Source organism: Ictalurus punctatus, chromosome 24 (genome assembly GCF_001660625.3).
Source record: "Ictalurus punctatus breed USDA103 chromosome 24, Coco_2.0, whole genome shotgun sequence".
Lineage (NCBI taxonomy): Eukaryota > Metazoa > Chordata > Actinopteri > Siluriformes > Ictaluridae > Ictalurus > Ictalurus punctatus.
Window position 1 is genome coordinate 6,155,944 of NC_030439.2, and position 16,080 is coordinate 6,172,023.

The 16,080-nt window shown below is 39.0% G+C and overlaps 1 protein-coding gene across 2 annotated transcripts; it reads right to left on the bottom strand.

The window, feature by feature from the left end:
- Positions 1 to 1,098: 1,098 nt before the first annotated feature.
- top3a (DNA topoisomerase III alpha) lies at positions 1,099 to 16,028 on the bottom strand. Of its 2 annotated transcripts, none has more exons than XM_017454467.3 (19): positions 14,969 to 16,028; positions 14,704 to 14,763; positions 14,539 to 14,612; positions 13,510 to 13,585; positions 13,302 to 13,410; positions 12,588 to 12,731; positions 12,327 to 12,497; positions 10,845 to 10,948; positions 10,644 to 10,718; positions 9,183 to 9,265; positions 8,868 to 9,075; positions 8,504 to 8,689; positions 8,267 to 8,396; positions 8,065 to 8,178; positions 6,919 to 7,084; positions 5,891 to 6,037; positions 4,622 to 4,744; positions 3,803 to 4,500; positions 1,099 to 1,386 (listed from the first exon to the last, which is right to left on the bottom strand). In XM_017454467.3, exons 1-19 carry the CDS (start codon positions 15,032 to 15,034, stop codon positions 1,229 to 1,231), a joined length of 2,892 nt encoding a protein of 963 aa, XP_017309956.1. In that variant the 5' UTR covers positions 15,035 to 16,028; the 3' UTR covers positions 1,099 to 1,228. The 2 variants fall into 2 exon arrangements, with proteins under 2 accessions (XP_017309956.1, XP_017309955.1); XM_017454466.3 differs by having other exon boundaries at positions 14,861 to 16,028.
- Between the last annotated feature and the right edge of the window lie 52 nt (positions 16,029 to 16,080).

The following is a 16,080-nucleotide window of genomic DNA, read 5'->3' on the forward strand; positions in this document are numbered from 1 at the left end:
CTCCCCTAGATCAGTGGTTCTCAATGGGGGTTGGCATGGAGAGAACGGAAGGGGGCACAAATTGTTTTCAAGAAAGAAACACAGACCGGGCATCATCTGGGTTCTCTGTGTATTTTATCGCTTTTCAAATAGAATGTGCATAAATGAAAAACCCCGCGTTCCCTCTCCCTATGCATTTTCTTTTTGCTGGGGAGAGGCGGAGCTTATTCTGCCTTTTATCTAGAGGTCAGTGCAGATCAGTGTTGCCAACTTAGCCACTTTTCAGACCCCTTTTTTTTTATTTTGCAAAAAAAGTGCCCAGCGACAAACCTTAGCAACTTTCCAAATGTCTCCAGTACTGTCCTGCAAGCGCGAAGTCTTGCTTTCCCGCCTGCACTCACACCTCTCTCTGTGTCCGCTCTGTTCAGTGAGAGGCTGAGAGCCTTAACAATGTCATGGATAACGAGACGTGCCCTTCGTCCCAATTTACATCATTCTTATGCGAATGTTTTTAGAACGCAAGACGAATGGAATGCAACATGTTTTACATGTAAAATAGCCCACGTTATTACAGCGTACTTCAAAGTAGTTATATAAAATAGTAGCTTTATAAATGTTACTTTAAAAAAAATCATAATGAAAATTTATGAAAAGTAATTTAAAAAAAAGAACAAACACAAAAGCAAAAAAATCTATCTATCAAAACATATTATAGAATAGGTTGTTTATAGAATAAATAATCATTATACCTTGTCTCCTCCAATGTGTGTGTGTGTGTGTGTGTGTGTGTGTGTGTGTGTGTGTGTGGGGGGGGGGGGGGGGGGGCACATGTTAGGGGAGGCTTGGGGGGGCTTTAATTACAAAAGGTTGAGAATGTCCGTCTTAGATTAATCTTGCCAAAAGGATAAAACAGCCAGTTAAATAAACTACAACCTTTCTTTCCAGTTAAAATGATATTTGCAGTCTTCATTTATTTCATTCATGGTTATTAATAGCTTATATGGATTCGTCTTGATCAGCACAAGAGTCAACGTGTCTCACATTCGTCCATCTGGAGTTTTCCATATAGGCAAAAAGATCTGGTGAAAAGGAAGCAAATGAATGAAAACAAAGACAGCATTCTTATAAATGTTAGCTTTTATTTTGTACAAGTGTTTACTATTTTTAGATAGTAAAACGTTACAAATTATAGAAAAACTCATTCAATTGACATAATATACACAGACAATCATCTCCATTTGCTCCTGTCTCACTGGCCCTGAGGACAGGTGCTGCGCGTGTGGCCCGGCTGACGGCAAATCCCACAAGTCCTTGGCCTTTTAGGAGCAGCAGCTTTGCTTGAAGAGGCTTCGTTCTTCTTACTAGCAGTCCATTCACTGCCGTTTCCTCTCACGTTCCCTACAGCAGCTGGGAGAGTGACAGGAAAATGATCAGTACAAAGTATTATGACAATGAATCTTAAATTTAACAGCTATATTGCTGGTGTACTTTTGTGGTATTTATTGTTTTTCCTGTGAGAAGCGTAATCATTTGATGCAAGAACACGAAACCTTTAGCTTTCACATGCAGTATTTGTGCATAATTTTGTGTCATTCTACTTCAGAAAATCCATCCTTTGCCACAGCCTACATTGAAAGTTAGAAATTTGCCTAGTGCACGCTAGAACAGCACAAGAGCCCACATCTAAAACACTGACCATATCACCCATGCATGCACATACTGTTTGCTCACATAAAACACACTGCTCAGGCTTTCTGAAATAAAATAAATAAATAAATAAATGGACAACAGGCTATACGCCATCACTGCTGAGCACCAATTATCTAAACTGTTTCGATTTCCCCATTTATAAGTTGATTTGACTCGTTTATTAAGCGTATCCTTCTTAATTTACAAGACTTTAACAAAATTAAAACCATTTCTTAAAAAGACATTTATTTACTTTGTGAACTGGTGAGAAAGCCTCTTATCAAGGTTGTGGAGGTGAAATCTGATTGTAAAATGAGCGTACGTTTTTCTTTTATGATGCTTATAGCAATCATAGAAGGTAGACCAGAAGCTGATAAGTAATATAAATAAAAATCATGTTAATAATCACAACATGAGACAATAATATAAGTAATGGGGTTTAGTGTCAGCTATTCAAAGACACTTGGATATCAGACCACATTTTAATTGCGAAAGACAAACATCATTAAAACTGTCTTACTTGTATAAGTTTTCAGCTTGTGTTCATCATTTATACCATTTTTAGGGATATCAAAAAGAAAAAGAAAAAGAACATGTGACTGATAGGTGTTTCTTGTTACCCAGGTGTGTCCTGTTAAATTGACTGTTTAAAGAATTAATAGCTCTGAATGTCTATGCTTGGTTTGAGCCCTGGGTTTCACCTGTGAAGACTGCGTTTGTTGTTAAAAAGGATAAACCAATATGAAGATCAGAGCGCTGTCTACGGGAGAAAAGCAAGCCATTTTGAAGCTGAGCAAAGAAGGAAACTCAATCAGAGGCACTGCATGAGCTTTGGGCATAGCCGATACAACAATTTGGAATGTCCAGAAAAAGAAAGAAACCACTGGTGTACTCAGAAACAGACATGGAACAGGTCAGCCAAGGAAAACAACAGCAGTTGATGACAGAAGTATTGTGAGAGCTTTGGAAATCCACCAATCGAAGAAGACTTCAAGTGCAGAAATATAAAGGGAATACCACAAATTCAGCAGTAAGATCCGGAAAGCCGGACTGGAATTAGCAAAAAAAATACATAGATGAGCTACAAAAGTTATGGAACCAACATTAACCTCTACCAAAGTGATGGAAAGGCCAAAATGTGGAGAAAGAAAGGATCTGCTCATGATCCAAAACACAGAAGCTCATCAATCAAGCATGGTGGAGGTAGTGTCATGGCTTGGGCTTGCATGGATGCTTCTGGAAGAGGATCACTAATCTTTATTGATGATGTAACTCATGATGATAGCAGCAGAATGAGTTCAGAAGTGTGCAGAAACAATCTGCCTTCCAGTTTACAGAGAAATGCATCCAAATTAATCGGGAGGAACTTCTTCATGCAGCAAGACAATGACCCAAAACACACTGCCAACACAACAAAAGGACTTTATCAGTGGGGAAAAGTGGAAGGTTTTTGACTGGTCAAGTCAATCACCAGACCTTAACTCAATTGAGCAGCATTTCAACTCCTGAAGAGGAGACTGAAGGGAGAAACCCCCCAAAACAAACAACAGCTGAAAGAAGTTGCAGTAAAAGCATCATAAAAGAAAAATGCAACAGGGTGGTGATGTCACTGGGTCACCGACTTGATGCAGTTATTGCAAGCAAAGGATACGCAACCAAATATTAAGTGTTATTTACTTCAAGACTATCTGTTCCTATACTTCTGCTCACTTAAAAAATTGGGTGGTCTGTCACCAAAGGTGCCATGTTCTAAGATGTTTAACACATCATCTTATAATCATCTTTGGATAGCATGACATAACAAAATCAAAAGAACTGGGCTTTGTCATTCCACAACTTTCTGAGGGACTGTATAATTCAAGTCTTTATAAGGCTTATTTTATATGACTTAAGTTCTGTCTTTGTCTTGGGTCTAACACTAATTTTACGGTCAAGGGTTTGGGTGTGTGGATAAATTACACAATTATTATTTCTACCATTATTTTGGATGTATGACTAGAGAGTAAGTAAGAAAGTAGAGAAAGTCCAATTTTCATACCATTAATGAATGTAACATAAGCCATTAAGCCTAAATAATATGTATTGCTAGACTGTGCTTAGAGACACTATGGTGTACAGAGGAATAATCATTTACCAGGAGCAACGTTCTCATCCACCCACTGAAAGAAGCCACATTGCTGATCCCGGGGTTTGCCACAGGTGAGGAACACTCTGCCCTTGTTCGGCCCGTCTTTCATGACAGTCCTCGTGACCGCATGTACATTACAGTTGCACATATGCTCTTCTCGACCTTCCCCTGATCTTCTGCCCTGCATCTGCTGGGGTGTGTTTCCAAATCCAAGAGAAGGTCTGGGAGGTTGACAGCTAGGGCCCGGTTGTCCTGTTGAGCCGATGCTCCCTGCTGACCCAAGCTGGTCGTTCTGCTGTTCGGCCCACAGGAAGAACTTACAGTTCCCCGTATTGCACTTGTAGAACTGACGACCTTGGTTGGGACCCTCTTTACGCACGGTGAGAAGAAGTGCATCCTGGCCACAGTTACACACAACACCGTTCTGGATAGAATGTGATGGTTGTATGGACCATGCTGGTGTAGAGTTGGGTGGTGGTGGTCTGTTCTCAGACCTGGACTGAAGTGCTGGATCAATTACTGGACGAGTCGACTGGCGTGATGCTGAACTGGGATTAACCTGAGTGCTGGAATCTCCTCCTACTCCACGGAGATACTTCAAATTCAAGACCTCTCTCAGAGTCTCATCACAGCCCCCAATACACCCAACAAACTCAAGAGGCATCCCTGGAGGTAGACTTCCCCTTTTGAACTTGAACTTCAGCCTGGAAACAAATTGAGAAAGACACAGGGTGTGTATTTGGCTTTGTTTTGCCATGTATGACTCGCAATATTTCTGCAAATGTTTTCCAGTTACAGAGAAGGAACTGCAGTTATATTTCGTACATGTTGACAGGATGTGGGCGACATGTTGGACAGATGCTGTCATCTCTGCTGACCTCCAGCACAGAGTCTGGAAACCATACTGCTGCCTTACAGCTCGGGTAGCCCATGCATGACAGAAACTTCCTACAAAAGTCAAGCAGTGTGACAACAAAGGAAATAACACAATGAGTAAAGACAGAAATGTGCTGAGCTCATATTCAGTCAGACTTTAGCCTCACTTAATAAACATTCAGTCCGTAACCCTAACCGTAGGATTTCAGGGAGGGTTTTTTTTTTTTTGTGATTGTTTTGGCCAAAAATGCTCTGACTTTACTGTGGCGTTTTTCAAAATTTTAAAAACTACTTGAATTGGTGAAATTGCAATTGCACAAATTGTTTTGCACGGCCTTTCACAGTGATGCTTGTTTATAAATGAGACCTTTTAGCGGTATGTGAGTCGAAGAGGGCTTGGATTGAATGCGCGTTGTGATGACGTCACATGACGCGTATTGGCCCGAATCTGCGGAAAATCTCCTGCAAATTTGCAAGCTCCTCCGAATATTGTTTACAAAATCCATGGAGGGACCGAACATTATACCAACGTGTTGTCGAATTCTTGAACCGGAAGATGGTGATTTATCTTCTATAACAGCAGCGCGGACAAAGGCTGCGGCTGTAATTCAAAATCAGGGGTTTATATTAATGCACTTGTTCTGATATCTATCATTTCTATACTAAATTATAAGATAGACACAAATATCTATTATTTTTATACTAACAACTCAATCACTGAGACTTGTATGGCACACGCTCTACATAATCTAAGGCTAATAATAACTACATAAACAATAATCATTGATATGGTGAAGCTTTCAGTACGCAGGCCTTTATTTAACATTTATGGAAGGAGATACGTGCGTCAGTAAATTTTCTATCAAAGGAGAATCTTCAGTACAAGAGGACTTTGAGTTTTGCGGTTTCTCTGTAAATATTGTCAACAGAGAGGGAAGAAAAGCAAAGAGAGGCGTAAGTGATAACAGGAACTACCTTGTCTCATAGACGTTCCTCAAAATGAAATATAACTAAATGGTTAAATAGCATGAAGTGTTGTTCAGTAATAAATTTGAAATTGCAGTCATTGCCAAATCGCTGTGGTATGAGGAATAAAACACTGATAGGAAAACAGTCTACTTCACTTCACGTGGTAATACAATGTCCTATTGGAGATTATTTTCCTATAGCAGCGTGCCCCGTGTTTTAGTCCTTTCTTAAGACTGCATAACGGCTTACCCCGCGCTGTCCTTCTTCTTCTTCAGGACCATGTCGCGGCCGCACTGCGGACACTTCCGCACGGGGAGTGGCATCTCTAACTCCTGTTCTTCTTGCTCTGTATACTCTTGGGCCTGGCCTAAATAGTTGGACAGAGCCTCATCCAACCTGAGGAGTAAAAAAAAACCCCAATATAAACTGTTTGGTTAAATACTCCATGTTGTAAAAAGCATTACAGACGTTTAATCGAGGTGTTCCTATAAAAAAAAAAAAAAAAAGTACGATTTCTTCATTAAAACAGGGTTCGATGTTCTCATGATTAATAAAATCCAGACCTTTTCAACACCTTTTTGATTTTGTTGTTGCTGCTTATTATTTACGCGTATGTTGAACTATGCCAATCGCCCGTGCTAACAGTGTACGCGCCACATTTACGTTTAGTGACGGCCACAAAACTTCGCAAAAGGAAAAACTCACCGAAAGATGAAGGCGCAACTGAACGGGCAGAAAAGAAAGTTGCTGTATTATAATTTATATCTATACGCCAGTATACGAATATCATTTATCAGCATAACATAACATAACATAATATGAAAAGGCCAGAACCTGGAGAAAAATGACAGAAAAGTCGAATTAGGTTAAATTAGTTGAATTGAGTGAAATGGAAAGACAATGTTTTGACACTGTACCCATGAGATCATGGACACTGAGCACATCACACAGGGGAGCTGCTATGTTGCTAGGTTGTAAGTGTCTCAGGGACTGTCAGTCAAAACTCTCTTTGCCCCCTCGTGCCCCGACATGGAAGCAACTTACACGCTAGCTTTCCCATCCTCCTTTTACACGGCGGTATTACTTTAGTTCCTTGAGTTTATAAAACTTTAACAACGGGATTTTTTTTTTCTCCAAAATATTTCCTGAATTCCTTGTCTTCCAGGTCTGGAAATGACTGCTTTTACATTTCTATACTTTTCCACAATTTCCAGTCAGAAACCTAAAAAAACATGCATCACAAATTGACAACATTATGAACGGCAATCTGAACCTACTTCTTCGCCTTCCTGACAGATTCTATGAAAACTGTCTTGTATTTTGACACATGATGCCTGAGGACAGACGTCTTGTCCTTCCGCCCTTCAGACACGAGCTTCAGGTCCGCCTCCAGCTCTGCCCTCAGGTCCGGCTTAGACATTTCATAGCCCATGGAATTGTACCCTGAAACCCAGTTTCAACAATACAGCCAATACATTCACCATTAAAAAAAAACCCTAAATAATATGCTTATTGCGAAAAAAGAAAAACAACAACAATGGATTTACATACTGTTTACTGGAGTAATATGACAACACAATTTCAAGTTTATATGAGTTTAATCAAAAATAAGATTTTTTTAGCACTGTTGCTAGTATCAAACCTAATATTTTTATTACATTTTAATGACGATTGTTTCTTCTTCTTTTTTTTAACTCAAGTAAACAGTTTTCCATTCCAGAGCTCACATATCAGACGACCTAATAGAAAGCACAAAAGTGCCTATGTTTATATATTCTATATTTTTTTAAGCACGCACTCCAGAACAAACAGACGAGCAAATATCTTTCTGCTCCAAGCTCATGGATTATAAATAGATAAACAGATATCGTTCTTTATTTGATCTACCTTAGTTTTTACATGCCATTTTTTCTATAAAATGTCTCTCTGTGGAGCCCAAGATGGAGATTTGGTTATTTTCTTTACCAGTTATGTTTGTTCACACGCAAAGACGAAGGACAAAACTAGCATCCTGATTATAACCTGACTACGCTATATAAAAACTGACATCTTATCAAGTGTTTACCTTTAATATCGTCACATTTATCTAGTATTTCCTATTATAAGTTTCCAATTTAAAAAAAAATTTCAATAAAAAGAAGGTTTAATAACCTTACATTTGGTTTATGGTAATATTATAACAGGAAACACTAGATAAATGTAACTATATTGTAAGATATTTTCCTTTGCTAAGATGTCATTTTTTGCAGTGCAGGGCTAAATTCTTATCTTTCTCTGATTGACTGAAATCTGCTAAAGGCTTTAACCTGACACTGTAGTATGCTATTTATTGACCATGATTTGTCACCTCAGAAAATTCAATAAATGATAAGACTATTCATGATTTAAACACACTAAATGACTCCAGGTGTGTGCTTCTGTACCTTCAACGAGGCCCATCCCAAGCTCTCCAGGAAGGAACCTCTGATCGTCCGTCAGGCCCACGTACATGCGGCTCTTGATGGTCTCGATGTGTTCAGCGTGCGTTGCGTCCGTGCCTACAAAACCAAACAACTCGAATTTGGGTTTTGTTTTTCTGTAAAACGTGTGTCCAAAAAACCCAAACCTATTAGCTAAATATTATACCGATGCCATGCTTCTCCATTAGAGAAATCAAGTCAGCCTCGGTGAGGAGCTGAGGTGGGCTGGTCTGTCCTTCCACCATCTCAATAGCAGTTGGTTGGAATGTCGTTTCAGGTGTATATAATGGAATAACCTGCACAACAACAACAACAAAAAATAATCTCTCTGCTCGAGTACGACAAAAACAATAATGTTTCGTGATTAACAAAGTTTGGGCGAATGTCATACTGGCAACGTTACCTTATTGTACCACTTGTCGAACGGGTAAACTTCCAGATAGTTACGGGCAATAATCGTCAGTCCACTTGCAGAGAATTTCTCTTCAGCAATGTCAATTTCTACAGTCACCTCCTGGCCCTGTGCGTCCTTGGAGCAACACGCCAGGAAGTGACGTACGATAAACTCGTACAGCCGTTTCTCATTTCCCTATACGAGAGAAAAATATGAAAACTCGTACAATGAATACATTTAGAGAAGCCCTTTAAAGATCATTCAATTCATCAAACATCAAATTCAGTTAAAGGAAGCACTTCCAGAACATTTATTTATGTATTTTTAATGAATGGCTTAGATCGAACATTTATGCATGTAAGGCGAAGGCTACCTGTAGATTATTTGTGTATTTGGTAGGGTGAATGGGAGGATGGGCCTGGTCCGATTTGTTTCCGTTTCGAGGTGTCGGCCCACCGCTTTCCAAAATGCCTCGAGCAAAAGCCCCCCATTCGTGGTCCTGAGTCTGCTGCTCAACAAGTGGGACCAAGTTCAGGTTTGTCGGAAACATGTTGGTCTCAGTACGAGGGTAACTGATAAACCTGGAATAAACAAGAAATATTAGTTCTTCCAACACTCAGGGTTCGACAAGAAGAAGAAGAACAACTATAATACAAGACTGCTAGTAAAAAATGTTTGCGCCTCATACCCTTGTGTGTACAGCTTCTCGGCTATTCTCATGGTCTCTTTCGCACTTATCTTCAATTTCCTTGAAGACAGTTTTTCAAGTTCCTGTGTAAAAAAAGAGAGTTATATATATATATATATATATATATATATATATATATATATACGCAGTACTGTGCACATGCAAAGAAATGCTGTAGAGCAACAATGCCTTCCAAGATAATGAAATGTTTCTACAATTTAAAAACAATACCATAAACGGCACTAAACATTCATCAATGAAATGAAGTCAGTATTCTGTGTGCTGACCCTTTGCTTTAAAAAATAAAATAAAAAGTCGTAGTCTCAGGAAGAATTAGTGCAGTTTTATAAGGAAATGAGCTGTGAGTGTTATTGAGTATGTCGCAGAACCAGACACGGTTCTTCTGGAGACTTTGACTGTCGCGCTCGCTTCTTATTTCTGCGGCGAAATCCAGCCGCCTTCATCGTGTTTTTAATCAGAAAAGTGTCTCTTACGTAATCTGCCGCTTTCTTTACATTATTCTGTAACATTTAATTTTGTGCTGGAAAACAAAATGATCTTTGGGAATCGAAAATGTTTTTGTACTGACTCCATAATGTACAAGTCATCAAATAAAAATCTATAAAAGTTTGTTAAAAAAATAAAACAAAACAAAAACACAGTACTGTTGTGTGTGTGTGTGTGTATGTATATTATATATATATATATATATATATATATATATATATATATATATATATATATATATATATATATATATATATTACACACTACCAGTTAAAAGTTTGGACACACCTGCAAATAGAAGGGGTCATTTAGTACGTTATACTAATTAAGAAGAATAATATAGATATTAACATATCAGCATATGGAATTATACAGTGACCAGAAGAGTGCTAAACAAACTGATAGGATTTTATATTTAGAATTTTAAACAGTACATTTGATGAAACTCCATCCAGGAGGCTTTTCTTAAAATTCTCAAATTCCCTAAGATCTAAATGAAAACGACTCGTTTGGGAAACTATTTATTTGTTTATTTTAACTAAAATCTACTTGTTTTAAATAAAATGCCTTATTGACAATACCTTATTTATTCACAAATAATTCTAATTGGGCATTACAGTCCCTGTTTCCACTTATCTTAGCAACAAATATTTAAATCATAGGCCTTTATTTGAACATATTTAATACAATTAAATATATACAGACTCGTAGTGTACGTTGTCATTAATGAAACGTTTTCATCAGCGTGACAGAAATTTTTTTTCCGAACTGTTTCAAGATGAGTCACGATAATTTATATCAGGAAACAGGTTTATTTTTTGCATGATATCATTATATTAAAATGTATATTTCAAGCTTTTTATCTGTTCACCACAATAAATAATTAGTTTTGACATGTAATGCAGGTATGAGGTATAAAAATGCAAAATAAAATGCACCGCTTTGATTACTTACCACAGTGTCAAGGGGTAACGGACGCCATTTGCTTTTTGGTTTACTTGTTACAGAAATCACTCTTGCTATGGGGTCCTGAGAAAATGATTACAATATTAATAGTGAACGTTCAAAGCATTTGATAAGACCTGTATAACAGGTCATGATGAACACTACATGCTTAGTTACAATATACCAGATACTACAGTAGATGCTGCTAACCTCCATGCACATATGGTAAAGCACAAGACAAGCCGTGTGGTTGAACAGGCGATGCCTTTTCCAACTGAATTCCACAGATTCCTCTTCGTTAGGCTCATGAACCACTGGTAGAAAACACAAACGCGCACAAGGTCCACTCAGAGTCACTGTTTATTGCAGCGGAGTCACTGGCTGTCTTCAGACGATGACTAAAGACCTACTTCTTCATGGAGTACTTAAATTAGCACTTCATAAAAAATAAAAGAAATTGTGTTGCCTGTGCGTTTTTATACAACAGGGGGTCCCAAATTCTCCATACATAGGGGGAAATGAACACTTTTTAGCTAAACGTCTTCCAAAATGTCTCACACTTAGTTTATATTACATACGTGTGTGTGTGTGTGTGTGTGTGTGTATATATATATATATATACAGACAGCCTTTAAGAACACCTTTGACAAAAGAACGTATTGAAATCATTCTCATGGCTGGATCGGGAAGCTGTCGCAAGGTTGTGATGGACTTGAACAGGAAACACGGCGAGCACATCACTCACGACACTCCTGCCAAACTTATTAACAAACTCAACAATACTGGACGTGTTGCGGACCGACCGAGACGAAGTGGACGTCCACGGACATCCGCTGATGAAGACACAACCGATGTGATCCTGACAAACATAGTCCTCTATGTATGGAGACGTTTGGGACACCCTGAAGAATACCTCCCCATCCTTAACAGAGTATTTTACACTGACAGTACTACTCTAATAGTCTGTGACCAAGTGAACCAGAATTAGGATGTATTTATTGATGTTGTAAGTCAGTCTCTGAATAAGGGCTTCTGCCAAACGCCATGAATGTAAATGTATTGCCTTTGTATGGATAAGTGTGCCTTTTATCTTTAAATAATACATTTGAGACGATATGCACATGAAGAGAAGAATATACTACACTATATGGCCAAAAGTTTGTAGACACCTGAACATACTGCATTATATGAGCTTGTTGAACACCCCTTTCTAGATTTATTCCCCATTTGCTGTTATAATAATCTCTGATCTTCTGGGAAGGCTTTCCACTAGATTTTAGAGCGTGGCTGTGGGGATTTGTGTTCATTCATCTACAAGAACGCACTAACGCTAGTGATGTTAGGTGAGGAGGTCTGGGGTGCAGTCGGTGTTCCAGTTCATCCCAAAGGTGTTCAGTGGGGTTGAGGTCAGGGCTCTGTGCAGGACACTCGAGTTCTTCCAGTCCAACCTTCTCAAACCATGTCTTCATGGAGCTCGCTTTGTGCACAGGGGCATCGTCATGCTGGAACAGCTTTGAGCTCCAGTGAAAAGAAAATGTAACGCTACAGCACACAAAGACATTCTGTACAACTCTGTGCTTCCAACTTTGCAGAAACAGTTTGGTGACGTCCCACACGAGAGTGTGATGGTCAGGCGTCTACATACTTTTGGCCATACGGTGAATTTACGATGGTGTAGAGAAAACATCTTACCTTTAATTTTAAAGAAGTTCTCAGGGATGAACGCCTGAATAGCTTTAAACCTCTCCACCACAAAGCCCAGGGTCGGAAACTGACAGCTCCCGTAACTGATCAGCTGATTAGATAGAGACTCTGGGAAGATCTTTTGTAACCGTAAAGTCTGGAACCTTGTAAACGCGGCTCCTGGGTAAGCAGTCGAAACAATCGTCTGGATTATCGGAGAAGGATTTTTACAACGAAACAAAGATTACGCTTATGTGTAATCGCGCTTACCAATGCGGAGATCCAGCTCTTGCCTGACGTCCACAGCATCACTGACGTTAATGTCTGGCTCGGTTAGAGACTCGCAGGCTCTCCTAATGGAACTAGGAGTAATCTCAGAGAACCGAGCACGGAACACCTGAATGTTCTGCTTGACTAGAAGAGAACAGAGTCAGTGTCAGTGCTGCAGAGTCTCAGACTCGTATCATAAATAATTATCATTAATTACACAACTTTTTTATTTTATTTTTAAGGAAAGTTATTAATCAGCCCGTACAGGATCTCGCAGAGTTTTTTGTGATTGTTGTGTCGGCTTTAAAAAAAAAAAAAAAAAAATTCATGCACTTTATGGAGTTTTTCTTTTTTTTTGTGAAAAACTACTTGAATCTGCGAAATCGCAACTATACGAAATTGTATTTCACAGTGATGTTTGCTGGCAAATGAAAGCTTTTAGCTGTACTCATGTTCGACTCACGTGAATCGGAGAGGGCTTTGACTGAATGTGCGTCGTGATGACGTCACACGACCCAAGTCTGCGGAAAATCTGAGACAATTTTTGAAAAATTGCGAGCTCCTCCAAATAATGCGGAGTCTGCTTGATTCTGTGTTCATTTCTGCGATCACAAAAAAATCACGAAATCCTGGAAGGACTGAACAAGACTGACAACAAGCTATCAATGATTTTTTATTTATTTATTTTTTTTAAAACAACAACCAAGAACTTACCAGCTTTGCAGACATCAATGATCTCGTAGCCTATGTTTTCTCCCTCGCGATCACAATCAGTCCAGATGACCAGAGCTTGGCACTGTCTGACCTCTCTCTCCAAGGTCCTCTAAAAGACCAGCACACAGATGAAACAAAATGACATGGCTTCCACAATTTGTTAATAAATTTGACATCTTTATGAGGAAAAAAAAACAAACTCCCATACCTTAATTGGGACAAAGTTTTCAGGGCAATACTTTTCCACCTCGGCATCAAACAGCAAGACTGGATTACAGCTGTGCCTGTTACATACAGCAACACGACGTGTATGAGACTGTTTTACATTACGGTATATTACAGTTACACTCTTTTGATCCCAACACAATATTTCATGTTAGGTTTCACATCCTGTTCGAATGCAGCAACGATAGTCATGTGAGCTCGCTTTCTGAACCTGACAGTAATATTCTCGTATAATGCGCGTGCCTACGCTTTGCTTTTATAAACTGCTCGCCAACATTATTTTGCATATCCACCTTTCAAATTTAATATTCGACCCACCTTTATTACGGACATCTCTGATCTTTAACTATATTTGCTAGAACTGCCAGAAGCCCTACTCTCCTCTGTGACAAACCTCTCGCATAAATTTAACGCAGAAGGAGTGCCTTTGTATTTTCTAGGAACCCGGATGTTTCTATCACCTGGTCATATGATCGTGCTTCGTTCGCTACATGGCGTGCCAGCCTCCAAAGGAGCACTTGATATAACATTAAATAAGAGACGCTTATTTCAGCTCGGTGCAAAAGAAGGTTCCAGCAACAATCTGTAAACACAATTCATGATCACATGGTATACAAGAAGCGAGAAGTTTTACAATTCAGGAAGTGTTTGATATCTAGGGGAGGGTCACGGATACGCTCTCTACAAGATTACACACGCAAGCGGCAGCAGATCTCCCAGGAAAAAAAAAAACCACAACACACTGACACCGCTGATCGATCCGGATGGAGATAAGTTCATAGTGGAGCGCATGCAAAATAGGAAAACTACCCCAGAACCAGATGTAAATTTAATCCCGTCCGAATAGGGCTTCACTCACCGCATTCTTGGTCTTCTTCTTGATAAGGTTAAGCTTTATGTTTTGGATTGTTGATTCTAAATGAGGTTCATTTCAAACTTTTACACTCAAACTGTACACACACTTTATTTTTACGCTCATCAAGCTCTAATAAAACACATGGTTAGGACTCACCATTTCTGAAAAGGAGCTTTGAATTCGAGACCTAAAAGGTGTCCGGACACAGACGTCATGCACACTGTAACATCCTGTTAGAAAATTATCACACACACATCAGATTAGACTGTTTTTAACAATTGATTCCTGTACTTGCTGGTTGAAAATGGCAGAAAAACGTACTTGTCCAAAAAGATGATATTCATACTCATAGATCTTGTTATACACTGAGTACCCTTCTCTCTGTTTATGTGGGAAAAGAAAACACACACAGTGACCATCTCATCAAACGCACCATGATTATGTGTCACTAAAGATCTGTGGGCTGATCCACACTCACTCTTCTAGATCTGCCATTAGACATGATCTCTGCGATGCCTTTGGCTGCATCGTTCTTTTCAGCGACACAAAGCACCTTCTTAATCTGAGCTCTTCTCATCATACTCACGGATAACGAGCGACTAATAAGGCTCTGATCTGCCAGCCGAGACAGTAACCTTCCCACAATGATCATCACTGTAATCCGCAGAGCTGCTGCGCGACCTGGCGTGTATTTACACCGGCCATGGCCAAGCGTCTGAGTCAACACAAGGGCACTTTGTTGTCAGTGTAGCAAGTAAGCTAGCTGGCTAACTAATACCACACGATTTATTTTATTTTAAAACCAGCTAAAATGAAATTTCCATAAAACAAGCGGCGACAGATTAAACACATTAAACTAATATGACAAAAATGTCAATAAAGGAGCTGAAGTATTTTTAGATATGGAGCTGCTCTCACAGAAAAACAAACATGTACTTTCCAAATTCGGCGCCTGTCACAAACTGTCGTAAAACTGCCGTAAAGGGCTCGATTACGCCGTTTTTCCCGGGAGTTCCTTAAATATATATATATAACTTCAAAAACAACGGAACATGAATGGGAAGGAATACTCTCTTTTGGTCATCTATAAAAGTGTAAAATGCTTGGCATTTATATCTAAACAATGTCATTTTGTTTTATTTTAGTTTAATCACGTACTGTACTTCCGGCTGGACGCAAAAATTCTGACGTAAGCGCGTACCGGGAAAATTCCACTCAGACGTGCTCTGTTTAGCAGATCTTCACATAACAATAGACGTTATGTCTATGCATATAACACCCAGACCATTTTTTGGCATGGATGTGACATGTAAATCGTGTACGCTAGCTGGCTAAGCTAATAAGGTATAAATTATTATTTCAAAAACTAACACGACAATAATCATAAACACAATGACACGTCAAAAACAAAACGCACACGCATAAACACACGACTGATTCAATATTTAATCAAACTAATTTACTAATGAGATGTCAATAAAGTCGCTGAAATATCTTCAGCTAAAACAGAAAAACAAATCAGGAACTTTACAAATTCGGCGCCTGTCTCGAACTGTCGTAAAACTGCCGTAATTCATCGAATATAATTCATCGACAATTCATCAAATATATCACTTCAAAAAGAGCGAAACACGAACGAATACTCTGTTTTAGCCATCTATACAAGTGTAAACATCATTGTCATTTATATTTAAACAA